Here is a 22,780-nt window from a genome sequence, read left to right on the forward strand (position 1 = left end):
GACCCCTACAGAGGACATGATGGATTTTAAAAAGTAACAAAATAGTCTATCTTAAATAATTTTGAAAGTTACACAAAACGGATGAGTTTCTGGAAATTAAAAGACTATATATAAACACTCTTCCAATTCCCACCCATAGACATACATACTGTATAAAGATTGGAAAGAAATAAAGTATTATTTGTAGATGATATGAATCAGACAAATCATTAAAACTCCTGAAGACAAAACACATGTATCTGTAAATGCCAAAATGAAAACAGCAACAAAACAAAAGCTCCTTGAAAGGTACAGCTCAGGGGCACCTGGGTTGCTCAGTTGGTTGAGCGTTGGTTGACTTCTGATACCAGCTCAGGTCATGATCTTGCAGTCATGAGATCAAGCCCTGCATTAGGCTCTGCACGGAGCATTGAGCCCGCTTGGAGTTTCTCTCTCTCTCTCTGCCCCTCCGCTGCTCCTACACATGCACTAGCAGGCTTGTGCTCTCTCTTCCTCTCTAAATAAATAAAAACTTAAAAAGAGAAAGATGTAGATCATGTCTTAATGCTAGGTACAATTTTCAAATAGTCAAAGTTTAACTTGGTCACCACTCCCTCATTCCTGAAGGCCCTATCATTTCTTCTTCCTACCCTGCTCCCAACCCCCATCACCTTCTGGATCCCTCTTTTCCTATCAGGTAACAGTCAATTATTCTTCTTTAAAGTGCTAGTTCCTAAAGGTTTAACTGAGCAATTCTCAAACTTTTGGGTCTCCAGATCCCTTCACTCTCCTAGAAATTACTAAAGACTCCAAAGACCTGTTGTTTATGTAGATTATACCTACTGATATTTGCCCCATTATAAATTAATACGAGAAATTCACCATCTCAGCCAAGTGATGAAACTAACATCAGAAATGACAAGTCAGGTTGACAGTATATACCCTTGACAATGATGTGATGAAATGGCATTTTACCTTTGTGGTCTCTTCCCCCAAACCCATAAGGACCAGTTTAATTAGAGAAAAACAGACAAATCTCAATTGAAGGACACGGTGCAAAATATCTATACCAGTACTCCTGAAAATTGTCAAGGTCATCACAGACAAGGAAATCATAGCCAAGAGGACCCTGAGCAGACATGACTACTAAATATTATGTGTTATTCCAGATGGGATCCTGGAACAGAAAAGGACACTAGGTAAAAACTAAGGAAATCTAAATCAAGTATGGACTTTAATTAATAATGTATCAATCTAGATTCATTAATTATATCAAATGTACAATAAATGGGTTAATAATAGAGGAAATTGGGTACAAAGTACATGGGGACTACAATTTTTCTGTATGCCTAAGGCTATTCTAAAAAATAAAGTTTATTTTAAAAAAACTGGTTAAGAAAAGAATTAAACTAAGAAAACCTGAAGACTAAGAATACACAAGCACACACTCCATTTCATTAGCCAGCAGATTATGACCTCATCACCTCACATAGTCTCTGGAAAAGTACACCATATACTCATGACAGAATGAGAAAAAAGGCAAATAAAATCAAATACCATTGTATTACTCAAAAAATTATTCTAATATCACAAACTTTCTGAAAGGGTCTTGAGGAGTTTCATAGTCATGTAAACATACTTGGACAAGTTCTCCAAACATAAAGGAAATACAAAAGATTGCTGGGTTAGAATTCTGCTGATGTACTATGTAGATCACTGTTTATTTTTCTTTTTCAAAGATAACTCTTTCTCTGACTCCCATTAGAGTTTATTACAGTTCCATTATATCTGCAAATTTTTCACATTATTCAAGCTTCTAATAAGTACAAGAATATTTAGCAAATCAAAAAAAAAAGATATAATAAGAATCTAAGTATTCATACAATAAGAAATAACTAAGTGAGGGGCACCTGGGTGGCTCAGTTGTTAAGCATCTGACTTTGGCTCAGGTCATGATCTTGTGGTGAGTTAGAGCCCCACATTGGGCTCTGTGCTGACAGCTGAGAGCCTAGAGCCTGCTTTGGATTCTGTGTCTCCCTCTCTCTGCCCCTCCCCCACGCATACTCTGTCTCTCAAAAATGAATAAATGTTAAAAAAAAAAAATAGAAAGAAAGAAAAAAAAATAACTGAGTCATATTTTCCCCACTCAGGAAGTTCAAACATTACAAATATTTAAGTACTAATTTGTAACTTTCATAAGTTAAAGAAGATAATAAAGCATAAAGTATACTAATCACATTGTTTTATCCTTTTAAAAACTGTCTCCCTTTAGAAGTTTCAATAAAGTTGTAAAATGGCAAAAAGATTCATAGTCTAGAAGACAAAATACCTAACAAAATATAGGTTGGCTAGTTTGTTTGCTTGAAAAGTATGGACTAGGAGCGCCTGGGTGGGTCAGTCACTAAGCCTCAGAATTTAGCTCAGGTCATGATCTCACTGTTCGGGAGTTCAAGCCCCACGTGGAGCGCTGTAGGGCGTGGAGCCTGCTTCTGAGTCTGTGTCTGTGTGTGTGTGTGTGTGTGTGTGTGTGTGTGTGTGTCTCTCTCTCTGCCCTTCCCCCACTCACACTCTGTCTCTCTGCCCTTCCCCTACTCACTCTCTCTCTCTCTCAAAAGTAAGCATTAAAAAAAAATTAATCAAAAAAAAACAGTATGGACGAGTCACAGTTATTCTCTCGAGCCCCCATTTTTGTAAACCAGTTAGGATATTAATTTATACCTTAGTGAATTAACATATCTAGGCAATGATCATCAATGGCTGCTATTAATACAAGAAGAATGACTGACATCATATGCCTCCTGATGGTAACACACAACACCCTTAATGTATCCTTGTCAAAAAAAAAAAAAAAAAAATTGAACCTGAATTTGAGGAAGCCGTTCATTCTAATGACCAATTTGCAACAAACATAAGAGATTGATGAACACATGAAATAATCACCATAGGGGAAATCCACATTGTGGGAAATTTAACAAGACAAACTACCTTATTTATGTATTTCAATAAGTTGAAAAGGAAAAGTTAAAAAGAGATGCAACGGAAACTTAAAAGATTAAAAAAATGTCAGTGACTTATCAACCAAGTCCAACATAAAAGTTATAAAAAAATATTTAGGAGACAATCAGGAAAGTTTAAGCATCAATTAGTTATGTGACTAAAGAATTACTCATTTTTAGGATTCTAATGTTGTTTATGGTTAAAGTTTAAAGAAAAGTCTTTAGATTTTAGAGATACATACTGAAATACTTACAAATAAAATGATTTGTCCATAATTTGCTCCAAAAAAAATATGGAGTGGGAAGGTGGGACTACAGATGAAACTAGACTGACCTGAAATATTAATTGTTGAAGTGATGGGTACATGAGGATTCATTATATTAGTCCATCCTTTTCTAAATATATTTGAAATTTTCTATAATAAAAAGTTCAAGATAACACCATTCATGAATGTGTAATTAAAATACAAATTCTTATACTTAGCGAGCAGCTATTGGAAAGAGACAGAGCTGTATTAATATGAGAGAGAATGAGTATGTACATGACCAACTGGTGACTAAAATTTCTAGTTATTTTATTACTTCATAGAAGAAGATCTCTGGCCAACTAATCTTTGACAAAGCAGGAAGGAACATCCAGGGGGGGGTAAAAAAACAGTTTCTTCAGCAAATGGTATTGAGAAAACTGTGCATCAACATGCAGAAGAATGAACCTGGACCACTTTCTTACACCATACACAAAAATAAACTCAAAATGAATGAAAGACCTAAATGTAAGACAGAAAACCATAAAAATCCTAGAGGAGAAAACAGGCAACCACCTCTTTGACCTTGGCTGCAGCAACTTCTTATATGACATATATCCGGAGGCAAGGGATGAATGAAGCAAAAGCAAAAGCAAAAATGAACTACTGGGACCTCATCAAGATAAAAGTCTTCTGCACAGCAAAGGAAACAATCAGCAAAACTAAAAGGCAACCAACAGAATGGGAGAAGATATTTGCAAATGACGTATCAGATAAAGGCTTAGTATCCAAAATCTATAAAGGACTGAACAAACCCAACACTCAAAAACAAATAATCCAGTGAAGAAATGGGCAAAAGACATAAATAGACACTTTTCCAAAGAAGACATCCAGATGGCTAGCAGACACATGCAAAGGTGCTCAACATCACTCATCATCAGGGAAATACAAATTAAAACCACAATGAGATACTACTCACACCTGTCAGAATGGCTAAATTAACAACTTGGGCAACAGATGTTGGCAAGGATGTGGAGAAAGGGGAATGCTTTTGCCCTAATAGGAATGCAAACTGGTGCAGCTATTCTGGAGAACAGTATGGAGGTTCCTCAAAAAATTAAAATCAGAGCTACCCAAGGCCCAGCAATTGCACTACTAGGTATTTATCCAATGGAGTAAAAAAAAATGCTGATTCGAAGGGGCACATGTACCCCAATGTTGAGAGCAGCACTATCGACAATAGCCAAAGTAAGGAAAGAGCCCAAATGTCCACCAGCTGATGAATGGATAAAGAAGATGTGATGTATATATATACAGTGGAGTATATTACTCGGCAATCAAAAAGAATGAAATCTTGCCATTTGCAACAACATGGATGGCACTAAAGTGTATTATGCTAAGCAAAATCAGTCAGAGAAAGACAAATACAGGATTTCACTCATATGTGGAATTTAAGAAACCAAACAGATGAACATAGGGGAAGGGAAGCAAAAACAAGAAAAACAGAGGGAGGCAAACCATAGAGTCTCTTATACAGAGAACAAACTGAGGGTTGCTGGAGGGGTGTTGGATGTGGAGGTGGGATAGATGATGGCCATTAAGGAGGGCACTTGTTGGGATGAGCACTGGGTGTTATATGTAAGTGATGAATCACTAAATTCTAATCCTGAAGTCATTATTACACTATATGCTAACCGGGATTTAAATAAAATTTTAAAAATTAAAAAAAAAAGTTTACTAATATTTTAAAAACCAGTGCATGCAATTTTTAAGAACACTACTAACTCATACTGACATGCTGCTCATATTTTCAAAGAACTTTCTGGTTTCACTAGATCATACTGTCCCTATCAAGTAGTCAGAATGAGTATGCCTGCCTATATATTTTTCTATTGTAGTAGAATATTTGCCTCAACATTTTAGGAAGGAAAACTGAGATTCTGAGAAAGTATAAAGCCAAAATTACTGAACAGCCTAGGCTTTTTTCAATGTTTTATTGCCTCTCCTGCCTTGTATTTACCTTTTTGGAGAGAAGGGTTAATATAGCTAGTTATATCAACAGTAGTAGCTTTTATTTATTGGATATTTATAATGTCTCTGACTTTGTAATAGGCACTTTATAGATAGCTTATCTCAATTATAACTTAAAACAACTCTAGAAGGTAGATATTACTATCACCTTTATATAATAGATGAAAAAACTGAAAACCTGGAGAATTTAATTAATTACCCAAGTTATACAACTAAGCAACCGAGGTTAGATTTTAACATGCAGCTAAATGTCTACAGAGCCCATGTTCTTATCCACTTCTCCTAGATCTAATCAGTAACCAGCTTAGGCTGTGCAGTTCAAAGGTGATATTTTATAAATAGGTAATTCAAAAGTAACTCTCAAGATTAGTTTCAAAAACAGAATATTTCAGTAGTTTACAATGAAATTATTGGTAGTATTCTCCCTAAAATAAGCTACAATATTTCACAGAAACTTAATGAAGACAAAGAAAATTGTCTCATTGCTTTTTAAATATCTTGCTCAAACCTCTCAGTATCAACAGGAATTAGATTAAAAATGAATCAAACTTTATTAATACAGCACCAGTGTTCAGTACAGAATTTAATACTACCTGTTTAGATATTAGCTTAAAAGATAACAAATTTAAAGCAATTCTATTCAGAAAGACAGGTACTGAGTCAACACATTAGTGGCAAAGTACTCAGAGACACCTCTTAAGCTGTGAGCTCTTAGAGAAGATAATTAACCTCCAGCTTAGAGCCCATTTCTCTATCTACAAAAGTAAGGATAAACAAATACCTACCTTTAATGGCTGTTGTGAGGACAGTCTGACAAAGTATACACTTAGAGAATAGCAACTGTTGTTACTACTGGCATTTTTATTATCACTAAGAGATTAAAAATATTTCAGCTAAAAGAAGTTAAGAAAGCCCATTAGTTTTAAATAAAATATTTATGGCAAAGTAAACATGTTCTAAGAGAAGGCTTTAATCTTAACTTTTTGCTGAAATCACAGCGAAAATAAAATAAGCTACCATCAGTTTTCCTTTTATAATCGCTGTGATAATAACCTTCATAAAACAAATTACTTCCAGGTCCATTTTATTTTCTATTAACAAATTATTTTAAAGTTTAACTTTTTTTGACCCTTTAAGAAACTAAAACAAGTTTAAACCAGAAATCCAAAAAAGGCTGGGAACAAAGTAACACAAGTAAACAAAAGTGCATTTTGCTATCAATCATTAGACTATTCTTACATTTGAGCCTGAACGAAGGACATTCACTAAATTAAAATTTATAAACATCTTAATATAATAGTGACTTTCAATTCCACAGCAATATGAAACACAGAAAAATCGGCCTCTGCATTAACCCAAAGAACCTACCGTCCCAAGAGCTGGAACCAAGTCAATATAAGTAAGCAGAGAAAGATATAGGACAGAAATATCAGAAAACTGGGTTATGCTTCAATAAGTTTTAAAATATGTCATTTTCATATGAGCATAGGAGTTAAAGTGTTACTTTAAAATTCTTTTAAGTTTGTTTTAAATACTTTTTTAAAATAAAACGATGGCTTGTATCAAACACTTTACAGCTAGATGATAGTACCTTATTATGCTGTATTTGAACCACTCACCGAAGTTTGATCAGGTTCTCCATCAGCCAAACCTGCATCCATAGTGAAAGAAGGTAAGTTTACGCTTCTCTTTCCATTAATCTTTAGCCATCCTGTAAATATGGAAATCCTAGAAGAAAAAAATTACATATATTAGGACTAGTATAAAACTGTGATAAATGAGAAAAAAAAGGATTAAGTATTTTAGGAGAGAGAAATTATTTTAGGCTGAGGTAATTGGGAAATCCAATAATGGGAAAAACAGATTTTGACATGGGCCTTGAAGAATGGTGAAGATTCAGAGAAAAATGGAAGAACGATAGACAATATTCCAAGTGAAGAGGCATAGCAAGAGCAAGGTTACAGGCATAAGACTGTTCAATGTTTAAAAAGATGTTTAAATCTACTTTACAATTAAGGAAATAAAATGTTCTTTTTTCATGATTATATTGGCAAAAACTTTTAAAAAGTGTGCTAATATCCAACACTGACAAGAATGTAGGAAAACAGATATTCTCATACTTGTGTGAGAATATAAATCATAACAATTTTTAGAAAGATAATTTAAAATATGTACACTTTAATCCAGTAATTTAGAGGCTAATAATTATGCCATATGTACTTGTTTATACAAATGCACAAAGATATATAAATACATCCAACAAAGTAACAGATATGATGAGAAGAACTGGAACAACCTTAATGTCAATCATTAGGAGTTTGCTTAAATTATACTATATACATACAATGGAACATCATGCCAGCAACTTCTAAAAATGAAGAAGGTGTTTTTACATACTCTTTATGTATTTACTTCATACAGAGAGAAGGCCACATTAGGTGGAAAAGGCAAATTACAGAACATTATTGATAAAATACTCTGCATTTTCCCAATTTTACAATGAACATGTATTACTTCATAGTTATTTTTATTTTGAAAGTCTTACAAGCATGTCTTTATCACAAGTCTTTTTCTTCCGAACTTTGTAAACAAAACCTCCAAGTTGAAGTCTTTTTTTTTTTTTTAATGTGTATTTATTTTGAGAGAGAGAGCAAGCACAAATGGGAGAGGGGTAGAGAGGGAGAGAGAGAATCCCAAGCAGACACCATGCTGTCAGTGTAAAGCCTGACGCGGGGCTCAGATCTCACCAAATGCAAGATCATAACCTGAGCCAAAATCAAGAGTCAAGATGCTCAACCGATTGGGCTACCTGTGTGCCCCCAAGCTGAACTCTTATCATATAAAACTACATATATTCAAAAGCCTCTAATAAACTCTCTAATAATTCTTCCTTAAAAGAGCTAATGAAACCAAAATCAACAAGTCAGCAGAATTCTAGTCATTTCTTGAAGTTCTAAAATCATTTTGTTTCTCCAAGTATAAAAAAGCTTCACTGAAGTGTAAATGCTGGTGAAAATACTTCTTAACTGGGCTTTGGAGGGCTGTCATTTGGTTTCTCTCATATAAACAATACAATTAGCCCAAGCTAAGTGAACTCGCAGTTTATAAACCTTAAGTATACTTCCCCACTATATGTATTACAATGCACTGTAAGTATTTATTCTCATGACCTAATTCTCTTCAGGGACAAAGACTGCATTTTACTGATCTGTCTACCCAGTGCTGGTTCATGGCAGACATTTCATAAACATTTGTTGCACTGAAACTGTCACTTCAATTACCTGTATGAATAAAAAATAATCCAAAACAGATGATACAAAAATTATTTATGTCTATGTGATGCACACTATAATTCATATTTGAATACTGACACACATATTCTAGAAATTGGCAATATTAAAAACAAAACGATAAGACACCCACTGGAAGCTTCAACTTCAAAAATATTTTACTGGGGAGCCGGGGTGGCCCAGGCAGTTAAGTGTCCAACTTCAGCTCAAGTAATGATCTCACAGTTCGTGGGTTTGAGCCCGCATCAGGCTCTGTACTGACAGCTCAGAGCCCACAGACTGCTTTGGATTCTGTGTCTCCCTCTCTCTCTCTGACCCTCCCCTGCTCATGCTCTGTCTGTTCTGTCTCTCTCTCTCTCTCAAAAATAAGTAAATATGATTTTTTTTTAAATTTTACCAATTTTTTCATCTTATCCATTCCATTCTAAGGATTCCTTTATTACTAGACATTATATTAGGCACTTAAAATGCATCAATGAAGGAGTTCCCCTCTACTTGGTAGATGGGATACTGCCTGATTCATAAATCATTTAGTAAAGCCAATTAGATCTATAAAATAAAATTAAAATAGAGATGCCCAGGTGGCTTAGTCAGTTGAGCATCTGACTTCAGCTCAGTTCATGATCTCACAGTTCGTGAGTTCAAGTCCCACATCAAGTTTTGCACTTATACTGCAGAGCCTGCTTTGGATTCTCTGTCTCCCTCTCTCTCTCTGCCCCTCCCCCACTCTCTCTCTCAAACATATATATTTTTAAAAATTATGTAAAATAAAAATACATCAATAAACAAAACAAAGCCCTACTCTCATGGAGCTTATATACTAGGAGACAAAACAATAAATACAATAAATTAAAAGTTATATGTTAGAAAGTGATGCTATGAGGAGAGGCTTGGTGGCTCAGTCAGCCAAGCATCCAACTCTTGATTTTGGCTCAGGTCATGATCTTACGATTGTGAGATCAAGCCCTGCATCAGGCTCCAAGCTGGGTGTGGAGTCTGCCTGGGATTCATATTCTCTCTTTCTCTCTTTCTCCCTCTCTCTCTCTCCTTCTGCCCCTGCCCTTCTCTGGTGCTCTCTCTCTCTCTTACACACACACACACACACACACACACACACACACACACACACACAAGCACGCGCACGCTCTCTCCCTCTCTCCCTCAAAAAAGAAAAAAAAAAAAAAAGGTGATACTAGGAGAAAAAAATAAAGCAGGCTAAGAAAAACCAGGGAGGAAAGGGTTACAATTTTAAGTCAGATATTTATGGAAGGTCTCATTGAAAAGATGACATTTGACCGAAGATTTGAAGTAGGGAGGAAAATAGCCACACAGATATCTGAAAAAGAGTTTTCAGGTCAGAGGAAATAGCCAGTGCAAATGTTGTAAGTGACTAACTTGTAAGTCTGAGGAAAAGCAAGAAAACCATGTGGCTAGAACAATGTGAGCAAAGGGAATAAAGAGCAGCAAGAGATATGATCACAGAGGTAAGGCCTGAGGGACTGAAAAGGTGGCCATCAGACAAGAAGAAGACAGATGGGAAAGTAAGGTTTTTTTCTTTGGGGGAATTTGGGAGGGGGTAAACAGGTGTTTGGTTTGGGGCATGTTAAGTTTGAGAGGTCTATTTGATATTCAAGTGGGTATGTTGAGCAAGCAGTTGGAAAAAATATAGCACCGTGAAGATTCAGATAGCAAAATGAGGGGTAAAGTTTTTGAACACGTTTAGTTTTTAAAGACATGAATGTATTCTTGGTATCAGGTATGTGATAAATGTTTGTTAGCCTGTGAATAGCATATAGATACTATACTTCTCAAATGACTTTTTTAAACCAGTATTTGGTTTTGCAGTAAGTTTATAATGAGGAGATTTGATTCCATGAGGAGTATTTTATACTTTAGCAATAGGCAGCTCTTGAAAGCTTTATGAAAACAAAACAGTAACAAAACCATACATGACAAGGAATATGTAAAACAGAAGTCACAAAATGTAAGGCAACTGGCTGTGGTTTTGGTTCTTCTTTCCAAACCAGTATTTCAAAATGTATACATAACAATGGAGTTTTAAGACTAGTCCTAACACTATGGAAAATGTGGCAACACTGAGGAATGACTGATTACAGCTGAGCAGCAGCCAACTACTTGACACAGGTAAACATTCTCCAGTTTGCACCCACCTCTCACACAATATTTGCATCTGTACTTTTCATTGCTTCCCTCATTTTTTGCTACCTGCCTAGGTTCTGTAAGTGCTTGAGTTCTGACCACTCATTTAAGGTAACCTGTACAGAATCTTTGCTAACACAAAGAAACACATTCAATAACATACACAACTGCTTTTAGTAGAGCAATTTTATAAGCTCCCATTTTGGATTTCTTCTATCAGCCACCATCCTTTCTGTGACTAAGTTTTCTACCTATGCTTTCTGAGCTATCCCTTCTAGTACCTAATGATAGTAAAAGCCTTTACTTATATATCAAGAACTTGTCCTGTCAGTCCTTCTGCTTGTCCCCAATGCTCAAACCCCACTGATTGTTAAAAAGGCCTTTCTCAGTCCTACCTCCCTAAAAGCTACCCTCCTCTATTTTACCTCCATTGGAAATTTTCTTAAATATTCATGCTTCATTTCCTCTATTTCGTTCCCCTGACTTCATGACTACGTGTATTATGTTGGTTCTACACCTAGGTTAATCTGAAGCACAGATGTATGTGCATATATGTGTGCGTTGTACGTATAGCTTTTGATGATTTTAATTAATGTTTTCTTGACTTTATCCCAATTTATGATTAAAACAAATACTATGCCTTCCTTGACCATCACTGCCTGGAAATATGGATTTCCTGCCAATATAATTTTCACTTAACTGTACCTTCCCATGCTATATTAAATAAAAGGGCAACAATGGACATCCTTGTCTTGTTGCTGATCTTAGGGGGAAAGCTTTCAGCTTTTCACCACCAAACAAGATGTTAGCTGTCGGCTTGTCATATATGGCCTTTATTATACTGAGGTACATTCCCTCTATATCTGCATGTTGAGATTAAACGGATGCTGAACTTTGTCAAACACTTTTTCTGCATCTATGGAAATGACCATATGATTTGTATACTGGAGTTTATTAATATGGTATATCACAGTGACTGATTTGTAGATGTTAAACCATTCTTGCAGCCCTAGAATAAACCCACTTGATGATAGTGTATGATCCTTGTGATGTATTATTTCAGTTTGCTAATATTTTTTTGAGGATTTTTGCATCTATGTTCATCAGGGATATTGGCCTGTAATTTTTTCTTGTGGCATCTTTGTCTGGTTTTGGTATCAGGGCAATGCTGGCCATATAAAATGAATTTGGGGAAGAGTCCTCTCCTATACTTTGGAAGAGTTTGAGAAGGATTGACATTAACTCTTCTTTGAATGTTTGGTAGAATATACAAGTGAAGCCATCTGATCTTGGACTTTTGTTGGTAGGAGGTTTTTAAATCACTAATTTGATCTCTTTACTAGCAACTGATCTGTTCAGATATTCTATTTCATTAGGATTTAGTCTTGGTAGCTTGTATATTTTTAGAAATGTATTCATTTTTTTTTCTAGATCGTCCAATTTGTTGGCATATAATTATAATTGTTCCTGGTAGTCTCTTACAATCCTTTGTATTTCTGTGGTGTCAGTTGTAATTTCTCCTCTTTCATTTCTAATTTTATTTATTTGAGTCCTTTTTTTTCTTAGTAAGTTTAGCTAAAGGCTTGCCAATTTTGTTGATCTTTTCAAAGATGCAGCTCTTAGTTTCAATGATCTTTTCTACTGTCTTTTTCAGTCTCCATTTCATTATTTCTGCCCTAATCTGTTAGTTCCTTCCTTCTACTAGTTTTGAGCTTACTTTGTTCTTTTTCTGTTTCCTTAAGTGTAAAGTTAGGTTGTGGGGGCGCCTGGGTGGCGCAGTCGGTTAAGCGTCCGACTTCAGCCAGGTCACGATCTCGCGGTCCGTGAGTTCGAGCCCCGCGTCAGGCTCTGGGCTGATGGCTCGGAGCCTGGAGCCTGTTTCCGATTCTGTGTCTCCCTCTCTCTCTGCCCCTCGCCCGTTCATGCTCTGTCTCTCTCTGTCCCAAAAATAAATAAACGTTGAAAAAAAAAATAAAAAAAATAAAATAAAAAAAATAAAAAATAAAAAAAGTGTAAAGTTAGGTTGTTTATATGAGATTTTTTCTTATTTCTTCAGTGAGGCGTTTATCACTATGAACTTCTCTCTTGAAATGACTTGCTGCATCCCACAAATTTTGGTATATTTCTGTTTTTGTTTCTCTTAGGTATTTTTTAATTTAAAAAAATTTTTTAAATATTTATTTATTTTAGAGAGAGAGAGAGAGAAAGTTCAAGTGGGGGGAGGAGCAGAGAGAGAGGGAGACACAGAATCCGAAGCAGGCTCCAGGCTCCCAGCTGTCAGCACAGAGCCTCACATGGGGCTGGAACTCATGCACCATAAGATCATGACCTGAGCCAAAGTTGGACGCTCAACCAACTGAGCCACCCAGGCGCCCCTTGAGGTATTTTTTAAAGTTTCTCCTTGACTCAAATGGTCAGTCAGTAGCATGTTGTTTAATCTCCACATATTTGTAAATTTTCCAGTTTTCTTCATGTAAATAATTTCTGGTTTCTAACCACTGTGGTAAAAATAATGCTTGATATGATTTCAATACTCTTAAATTGATTAAGACTTGTTTTATAGCCTAACATATGACTGATTTTGGAGAATGTTCCATGCGTACTTGAGAAGAATGTGCATTCTGTTGCTTTTGGATGGAATGTTCTATATGTCTACTAATTCCATCTGGTCTAAAATGTTTAAGGGCAATGTTTTCCTATTGATTTTCTGTCTGGATCATCCATCCATTGATATTGGAGTATTAAAGTCCCTTATTATCGTATTGCTGTCTACTTCTCTTTAGGTCTTGTTAATAGTTGCCTTTTACATACTTAAGTGCTCTCATGTTGGTGTATAAATATTCATAAATGGGGGCGCCTGGGTGGCGCAGTCGGTTAAGCGTCCGACTTCAGCCAGGTCACGATCTCGCGGTCCGGGAGTTCAAGCCCCGCATCGGGCTCTGGGCTGATGGCTCGGAGCCTGGAGCCTGTTTCCGATTCTGTGTCTCCCTCTCTCTCTGCCCCTCCCCCGTTCATGCTCTGTCTCTGTCCCAAAAATAAATAAACGTTGAAAAAAAAAATTTATAAATATTCATAAATGTTACATCCTCCTGTTAGATTGATCCCTTTATCATTATATAATACTCATCTTTGTCTTATTACACTTTTTGTTTTAAAGTCTATTCTGTCTAAGTATAGCTACTCCAGTTTTTAGTTTCCATTTGCATGGAATACCTTTTTCCATCCCTTCCCTTTCAGACTCTGTGTGTCCTAACATCTAAAGTGAGTCTCTTACGGCAGCATGCAGATGGGTCTTGTATTTTGTTCTTTTTTTTTTTTTTTTTAAATCTATTCAGCCACTCTCCAATCTTTGGAGAATTTAATCCAATTACATTTAAAATAATCACTTTTTTAATTTTTAAAAAATAATTATTGATAAGTATTGTGCCTACTACCATTTTGTTAATGGTTTTCTGACTATTTTCATAATTCCTCTCCTCTCTTACTCTTCCTTTGTGGTTTGGTAACTTTGTTTTAATGGTATGCTTATATTCTTTTCATCTTTTGTGCATTTACTATCATTTTTTGCTTTGTGGTTATCATGAGGCTTACATATAACAACTTCTAACTACAGCAGTCTATTTTAAGTTGATAAGTTTGATCCAATTGTAAAGCTTAACATTTTTATACTCTTCCACAACCCTACCCCCCAAATTTAAAATTTAAAACCATGAGACTGGATGATATCTCCTGGGAATCTGTGCAGACAGAAATAAGGACCAAGGTCAGATCTCTGAGGTACTTCAATATTAAAGGATCAATATTTATAGAATGAATCCCATTTCAATTTGCAGAACTACTCATATAGTTTATGTAAAGACTGAATTAACTAATATAAAAGGCAAAGAAGATACATACACACACACACACACACACACACACACACAGTAAAAGTCAAATCATAACATGACTTTTTAAAAAGTAGGGGGGGCACCTGAGTGGCTCAGTTAGTTAAGCATCCAACTTTGGCACAGGTCATGATCTGGCCGTTCAGAGTTTGAGCCCTGTGTTGGGCTCTGTGTTGACAGCTCAGGGCCTAGCCTGTTTCAGATTCTGTGTCTCCCTCTTTCTCTCTCTGCCCCTCCTCCATTCACTCTGTCTCTCTCTTTCTCTAAAATAAGAATAAACATTAAAAAAAAATTTAAGGAATTAGGAAGCAGGAAAAGAAAGATAAAATTAAGGATAAGTGCCCTAAATTCCTTACCTTTGATAACAAGAAGTTGAGATAAGAGACACTGCTAATAAGTCAAGAAACAAGTTTTTAGTATTTTCTTTCAAGCCAAAGATTACAACTAAAAATATAAAACAAAAATCCTAGAGGAAAGGTTGACTGACTAGTGGCCTAAAGTATAAGCACAATAATTTTCTCATCGTTCAGAGGTGAAAGTCAAAAGATGTTTAAGTGATAATAAGTCTAAGAATTACAAAGTTTAGTTTTTTAAGTTAAAATGGTAATTAAACACAAATTTAATGGCAGGAGGCCCTAGGGAATAGGTTGAGAAGAAAGGCAATCTCTCCTGACACTTAAAAAAATTTTCAACAGTGTATGTTACTACTATAATCAAAAAGAAAGTCTAATAATTTTTTTTGCAGAAGAGTACAATATATCAAAATCCTGAAGGCTCCTTTCTCCAAATTGCCAGGCTAGAGGTAGGCCTGCATCCAAATTTAAACATAATTACTAGCTAAATTCAAAGTTTAAAGAAGACTTTGTTCTCTCTTTTGTTCTTTTTGTTATCAGTACTTTAGATGTTGTTTGGAAACCTGGTGCCTCGTTGTCTACACTTAAACTAAAAAAGTTCCTAGAAAAGGTAATTTTTATAATAATTCTTCTCTATTTTGGGCTTAAATTGCTATTTCAGTCACAGAAAAAAGGAATGATCAGCCACTAAGCAAAGCTAACATCTTTAACACATGTCATTTAATCGTAACAACCTTCTGATGCTATAATGAATGATGGCTGCTTCTGAAGGCATTGACAGGTTGTGTACGATTGGTACGATCTCATAGGATGCCCCCAAGGTTTTTTGTTTTGTTAAAAATGTAGCAAAAACAAAAATTCTCAAAAGCAAGAATGCTTATCAATGAATACACCATACTTCCAAAGAATAACACACCGAAAAGTAGGATTGGATTCAAGAATTTTAATTTCACTCACTGCCAATTTGGCAATAATAGGTTGCAAATAAAAACAATTTGGTTTGGGGTGCCTGGGTACCTCCATCAGTTAAGCCTCTGGCTCTGGATTTCGGCTCAGGTCATGATCTCAGCGTTTCTGAGATGGAGCTCAGTGTTGGGCTTTGTGCTGACAGCGTGGAGCCTGTCAGGGATTCCCTGTCTCTCTCCGCCCCTCCCCTGTTCTCATTCTTTCAAAAAACAAAACAAAACAGAAAAACATTTTGATTTAGTTAGTTTGAACTAATCTACAGTATTTACACTAAGTCAAATCCTTAAGGTAAGCCTAATATGAGAAATTCATTACACAAATGTGATAGTTCCCCAAAAGCACGCCAGCACCAACACCCTATTCATAAGTACTTTGACAAGGATGCCTGGCTGGCTCAATCAGAAGAGCATGTGACTCTTGATCTGCGGGTTGTGAGTCCAAGCCCCACATGGGGCATAGAGATTACTTAAATAAAACTTAAAAAAAAAAAGTACTTTGACAAAAAATAAAAATCATGTAAGTGAACTGCTCAATTAGAGCAGTCTGATATATCCAAATGGCTTTCATCTAAATTATTGCAAGATAGTGTAATATATACATTTCTTACAGTGTAATAATATTTTGGCACCTATGAATTATGTTAAAATTCCTTCCCCTCTAAAAATAACAAGAACAACAATGATGATGATGAAATACACAATATATAGAGTTCAGCCAAAACAATACCATTAGCAATTTGCCCACAGGAAAACCAACAGCGTTGGACTAAGTTCCATGAAAAACAGAAAATCACTACTACCAAATTTCTAGCAAGTTACGAACCAAATTCTATTTCCCAATTTCTCTAGACCAACCATTAATATACCAACCATTAATATAATTCATAAAACTTATGGCTTATAAGCCTTTACTTATGTTGCTTCATGATCAATTATATGCCCTTTGTAGGGCTCAAAATACATTCATCAAATATTTATTTACTTCTTGTCATGTAGAGACACTATTCTGGATTCTGGACATATATAGAACAATAATCATCATTCCTGTCCTAGCTGAAAGAAAGCAAAATATACTGACTAGTACGCTACAACATAATGAGCCTATGACAAAGCTACATGCGTGATGTTACCTATAAAAACACATAAGGATATTAAACTCAGACTTTTGGAGGCAGTAGAGTAAGAATACAAAAAGCAAAAACAAAACAAAACACTTTGCAAAGCCTTTTTATATTAAATAAAACAAATTAACTACCAGAAATAGAATATATAAATAATCCTAACTAGAATTAATTAATGCAAAATCTTTTATAAATCTTATAATCTAATGGCTTTTTTAATTTATGCAGACTATTTTGAACTTAAGTTTTCATTTTTTTTTTTTTTTTTTGAGATTCATCTGTTTGGCTTTGGACTTAGGGACAAACAAAACTAGTTTACATCATCTCCCAATATATACTTAATTCTACAAAAACAAACAAAAAAGAACTGAAGTAATCTCAAATAAATTACTATACAGTTTACAATCCGCCTAAAAAAATACATGTGGGAAAGAAATATATCAGAAATGTAACTGCCTAGTTTAAAAATAAATAAACTTTGGTTACAGCAAGACTCTATCACATATAAATCCCTGGACATTTTGCACAGTTGGATACAGGGAAGAACGTATGGATAGAGCTTGATACTTCCTTAAAAGTATCAAGCCAACCTGCAGAAAACTGCATAAGATACCTTTTACTATACATTCATACTTCCCTTTTAAAACTTCAAGAAAAAACTATTCTGAAGTGAAATATCTAGTTTTATAGGTTTTAAAGGAAATAGCAAAATAGCACCCAGTAGCAACCAGACCCACCACCCAGTCTGTGATCTCCAGTACTTCTCATTAAAAGACACCAGGGCTTCCTGGAGAAATGGCATATTCTAGGTCTTAGACAACAAATGTACAAGGTGAGCCTAGAGTATCTTACATTCCAGTATCTTGCATATCCAAGCAAGAATGCTATGAAAGTCTACCAGAGTTATATAGTGAAGACTCAGGAGCCACCTGAAAAGGGCTCCCAGTAGCCAAAGACAGGACCACTTTGCAGAGAAAACTTATACCTACATAAGACAGTATGAAAGTCAAGGGGCTAATTATCCAATTCATATAGGGTTCAAAAACAAGACAAACTAATGGCATAGAAATCTAGATAATGGTTTATCTTTGAAGAAGCTGTAGGGGATAAAGATAAGGATGGGACAAGGAGGTTTCTGAGTGCTATCAATGTTCCATTTCTACGCTCTCTAGAATATGCTTCTGGAAATAATTACAATTTTAAAAATTTAGGTCTTAAAAACATTTTACGCTGATTATCTAATAGCTAAAATTCTAATGATAAAGCTAAGTTATTAGTGTTTTATCAAATACTATAACAAATATTAAATGTAAGTATTATCTACTTGTTGATGTATTCATTTATATTCTTCTATCATCTGGTACTTAAACTGTTTTCTAGTTTGTTTGTTTTTAATTTTAGAGGGAAAGAACACGCAAGCAAGGCAGAGGGGCAGAGGGAGAGAGAGAATCTCAAGCAGGCTCCACACTCAGCACAGAGCCCAACAGGGGGCTCAATCCCACGACCCTGGGATCATGACCTGAGCTGAAATCAAGAGTTGGACACTTAACCCACTGAGCCACCCATGCACCCTGAAACTTGAACTGTTTTAAGAATGGTAAATGGGGCGCCTGGGTGGCGCAGTCGGTTAAGCATCCGACTTCAGCCAGGTCACGATCTCGCGGTCCGTGAGTTCGAGCCCCGCGTCGGGCTCTGGGCTGTTGGCTCAGAGCCTGGAGCCTGTTTCCGATTCTGTGTCTCCCTCTCTCTCTGCCCCTCCCCCGTTCATGCTCTGTCTCTCTCTGTCCCAAAAAATAAATAAACGTTGAAAAAAAAAAATTAAAAAAAAAAAAAAAAAAAAGAATGGTAAATGATATCTAATTGTATATATAGTACAAAAAGGTTATTTTTTCTGAAGCAGATGAATATGGTAAATTTCAAATATTTGGCTTCAAGAACCTAAAAAAAATCAAAATGACATACAAGGAGCTTGCTTATAAGTTTAATAAAGACCACTAAGAAAAAAGTATCAGTTTCCCCTATTACTTACCTTCCACATACTGTTCTATAAAACATCTCCGAGACAACAACTCAAAACAAAAGGCTACAAGACCCAAAATATGGGTAATTTAATCATTTTGAAAAGCTTTGTGATAAACTACTTGGCATTAACAGATACTATAAATGTTTTCAAATGAATTAATGCACTTGAAAAATACATACTAATATCACACTAATTTTAAAAAAAGAACAGACAAGACCAAATGGATTCCACTTCTTCTCTATTACAGAGGTATTTCCTCCTCTTTGCACTCAAAGTGCTTCTAGTACATCTGCCTTCTTCATTTTAGATCCAAAGCCCCATAAAGACAGTTTATACAGAGCGCATGTTAAGTGCCAAGCATTATACTACCCCCAGGAGAGCCAAAGTACACAAAATACCCATGGTCCATGACCTCAACGACTTTACATGAGGTTATGGAAAATTTCTCATAGAAAATGTTTTAAGTTGGGACCTAAAGCATTAGTGGCAGTTAGCTAAGTAAAGAATGGCAAGCAACACATTCTCACCAGAGAATATGCATAAGCCCTTAGGCAGGAGGCCACTCACATATTCTCCCATACTTCCAGTAATACAGTGCATAGTAAATATCTCACATTATTGATAATAATCTGATAGAGGAGCAGTGTGAGAAGATGGAAGGGGGCAACGTGTATTCTGAATTTGATAACTGACATTTAAACATGCTATTTAGTTAGACGTTTTAAGAAATGAAAATCAACTATTGGTTTGGGTCCATTCAGTAGCTATTTCTATTCGCCACAAGGTAATGTGGAAGAGAAGCAATTACAGTGGGTAAAATTTTGATGTTTTTCCTTCTCCAGAACAAGAAAGTTGTCAAAAAAATAATGTGTGAGGCAAAAAGAACTACATATTTCTTTCCATCACCTTATTCATTTGCCATTTTCTTCCTAAAAGCATTTCTTGTACTTTAAGAATCCAACAACAAGGTCCAAATCTTTCTTACACCTACTAAATCAGCACTTAAAATAGTGTGAATAACATCCTTAACTGTTTATAATACACACCTTGGGTTTTCACAGCGGCCAAATTCAATGCCTAATTATGCAAACATGCTGTGACTGTAAAGGAGTGCAAATAACAAGGCTAATGCTTCTGCCTACCAAAATGAGTTATTAAAAGTGGTGTGTGGCAGGGGGCATGTGGGTGGATCAGTTGGTTAAGTATCCAACTGTTGATTGTGGCTCAGGTCATGATCTCATGGTTGTGAGATCAAGCCCTCTGGCAGGGGCAAAGAGCCTACTAAGATCCTCTCTCTTCCTCTCCTTCTGCCCGACTCCCCAGCTCACGTGTGCGTGCACTCTCTCTGTCTCTAAATAAATAAAGTGGTGTAGCAAATGTATTGAAACTGGAACCATTGTGCACCATTTGGTGAGAATGTCAAATGGTACAAATGCTGTCACAAAGAATATAGATGTTCCTCAAAGACATTAAAACTAGAATTACCACATAATCCAGCAATTCCACTTCTGTGTATAAACTCAAAAGAACTCTAAGCAGAGTCTTGAACAGGTACCTGCACACATCCATGTTCACAGCAACATTATTCACAACAGCTAAAATATGTAAGTGTCCACTGAAGAATGGTTAAGCAAAATTGGTATGTACAGTGGCCTATTATTCAGACTTAAAGAAGAAGGAAATTCTGGTACATATTACAACATGCATGAACCATGAAGACATTATGCTAAATGAAATAAATCAATCACAAAAAACCCACAAATACTGTAGGATTCCACTTATATGAGTAGTCAAAATCATAGAGACAAAGAAGAAGGTAGGATGCCAGGAGCTGAGAGAAGGGGAAATAGAGAGTTACTGTTTAATAGTATACAGTTTTCGGTTTTGCAAGATGAGTTGTTCTGGAGATGAATGGTGGTGACGGCTGCACAAGCACTGAACTATCATACACTTAAAATGGTTAAGACCAGGGACCCTGGCTGGCTCAGCCGGTAAAGCATGCAACTCTTGATCTCAGGGTTGTGAGTTCAAGCCCCATTCTGGGCACGGAGCCTACTTAAAATACATACATACATATAAACATATATATAATTTTTTTAAAAAATGGTTAAGACAGCAAATTTTAGATCATGTGTATTTTACCACAATTTTTCTTAATTTGGTGGGAAAAAGCAGCGTGATTCCTTTCTTCCTATTTAGAAATACCTTAATTAGAGATCAGATTCAAGACCTATCAACTTTCCTCAAAGATGACAGGTTTGACTGGTTCTATTTAGAAAGAAATCAATTATGGTGGCACTGTGATCCCTTTCCATGATGCACTACTTATTCACACTGAATCATTTAAATCTAATGATCTCTTGTCTCATTTGTGCACAAAAGATCCTCCCCTTCCTATTAACAGGTTAAATCTTAAATCTTTCAAGTAAACTGGACTGTAACTTTGCTGCTTTTTAAGGACTGCTCATAAATTAAGTAGTTCTAGAACTCCTCAAGTTTTAGAAGAGAAAGAAAAGTTCTTAATAAACTAACACCTGAAAAAAAATGTCACAGGGTTAACGTACACTGATAAGGTCCTAAGCCACTATTTGACTTATGTGAACTTTAAAATGTCTACTTCCGGGGCACCTGGGTGGCTCAGTCAGTTAAGCGTCTGGCTCTTGATTTTGTCTCAGGTCATGAAGTCATGGTTCGTGGATTTATGCCTGGCAGCAGACTCTGTGTTAACAGCATGGAGCCTGCTTGGGATTCTCTCTCTCCCTCTCTCTCTCTCTCTCTGCCTCTGCCCTGCTTGTATGCACACACACTCACTCACTCTCAAAATAAACAAACTTTAAAAAATAAAAGTAAAAAAATAAAATAAAATGTGTACTTTCAAAGTGAAAAAAAATTGGGACCACAACAAAATTAACTGCAGATCGAGTAAGACAAACATTTTACGTTAAACTATGAGAAGAGGAATGAAAATGGAATATTTACCTAATGCATGAATAACTTATCTTTAAAGGTACATAAGAAATACAGGAAAATGGTTAGATGTTATAACATTTTAAACATTTAAAAATATATAAAAATTATGTAGGAAAAAATACAAAAGGAAAACAAACTGTTAAGTTTAATAATAATGTACAAAAAAATCCCTTCAAGTATATAAAATCTTAAGGCCTCGTTCATTTAATTAACTAATATTTTTGAGTACTTACTATGTGCCAACCACTGTTCTAGGAGCTTAAGAATTAGAGTAAAGTGATTATCTTTGGAGGGGGAGTTACTGACAAGATGGGACATGAGAGAACCTACTGGGGGACTGGAAATGTTTCGTAGCCTGACCCGAGTGGTGGTAACCTGGGTTTACACATATGTAAACATTCACTGAGCTGTACACCTACAATTTGTGCAATTTAGTATATGTAAATTTTATATCAGTTTTTTGTTCAAGTTTATTCATACTGCCTTCCATTGTTGCTAACTGTTCTTATATATACTACTTCAATTTGAATTCAAAGAAGCTTGCAACAAATTCCTGGCATAGCCAGAGTACTACATGTTTCAGTGTGATGACAGATGTTTTAAATAACACAAGAGGAAAAAACAGATGTATATATTAAAAAGAATATTACTATTAATAGACAAATAATTAAAGCATTGGGTTCTATTAACAAATATAGCACACAAAAGTATTAACTGAATTTTTTAAAATGTTTATTTCTCCATCAGCCACATAATTATG

The 22,780-nt window shown here is 35.6% G+C and overlaps 1 protein-coding gene across 1 annotated transcript in view; it reads right to left on the minus strand.

The window, feature by feature from the left end:
• Window positions 1–22,780, minus strand: part of OSBPL8 (oxysterol binding protein like 8) — a 156,091-nt gene that overhangs the window by 100,228 nt on the left and 33,083 nt on the right. Inside the window, exon 2 of the mRNA XM_030323280.1 lies at window positions 6,871–6,979. Coding sequence (XP_030179140.1) covers window positions 6,871–6,912 — 42 coding nt within the window. The 5' untranslated portion in view covers window positions 6,913–6,979. The remainder of the gene's footprint in view (window positions 1–6,870; window positions 6,980–22,780) is intronic.

The sequence above is a fragment of the Lynx canadensis genome, chromosome B4 (assembly GCF_007474595.2).
Source record: "Lynx canadensis isolate LIC74 chromosome B4, mLynCan4.pri.v2, whole genome shotgun sequence".
NCBI classification, from domain to species: domain Eukaryota; kingdom Metazoa; phylum Chordata; class Mammalia; order Carnivora; family Felidae; genus Lynx; species Lynx canadensis.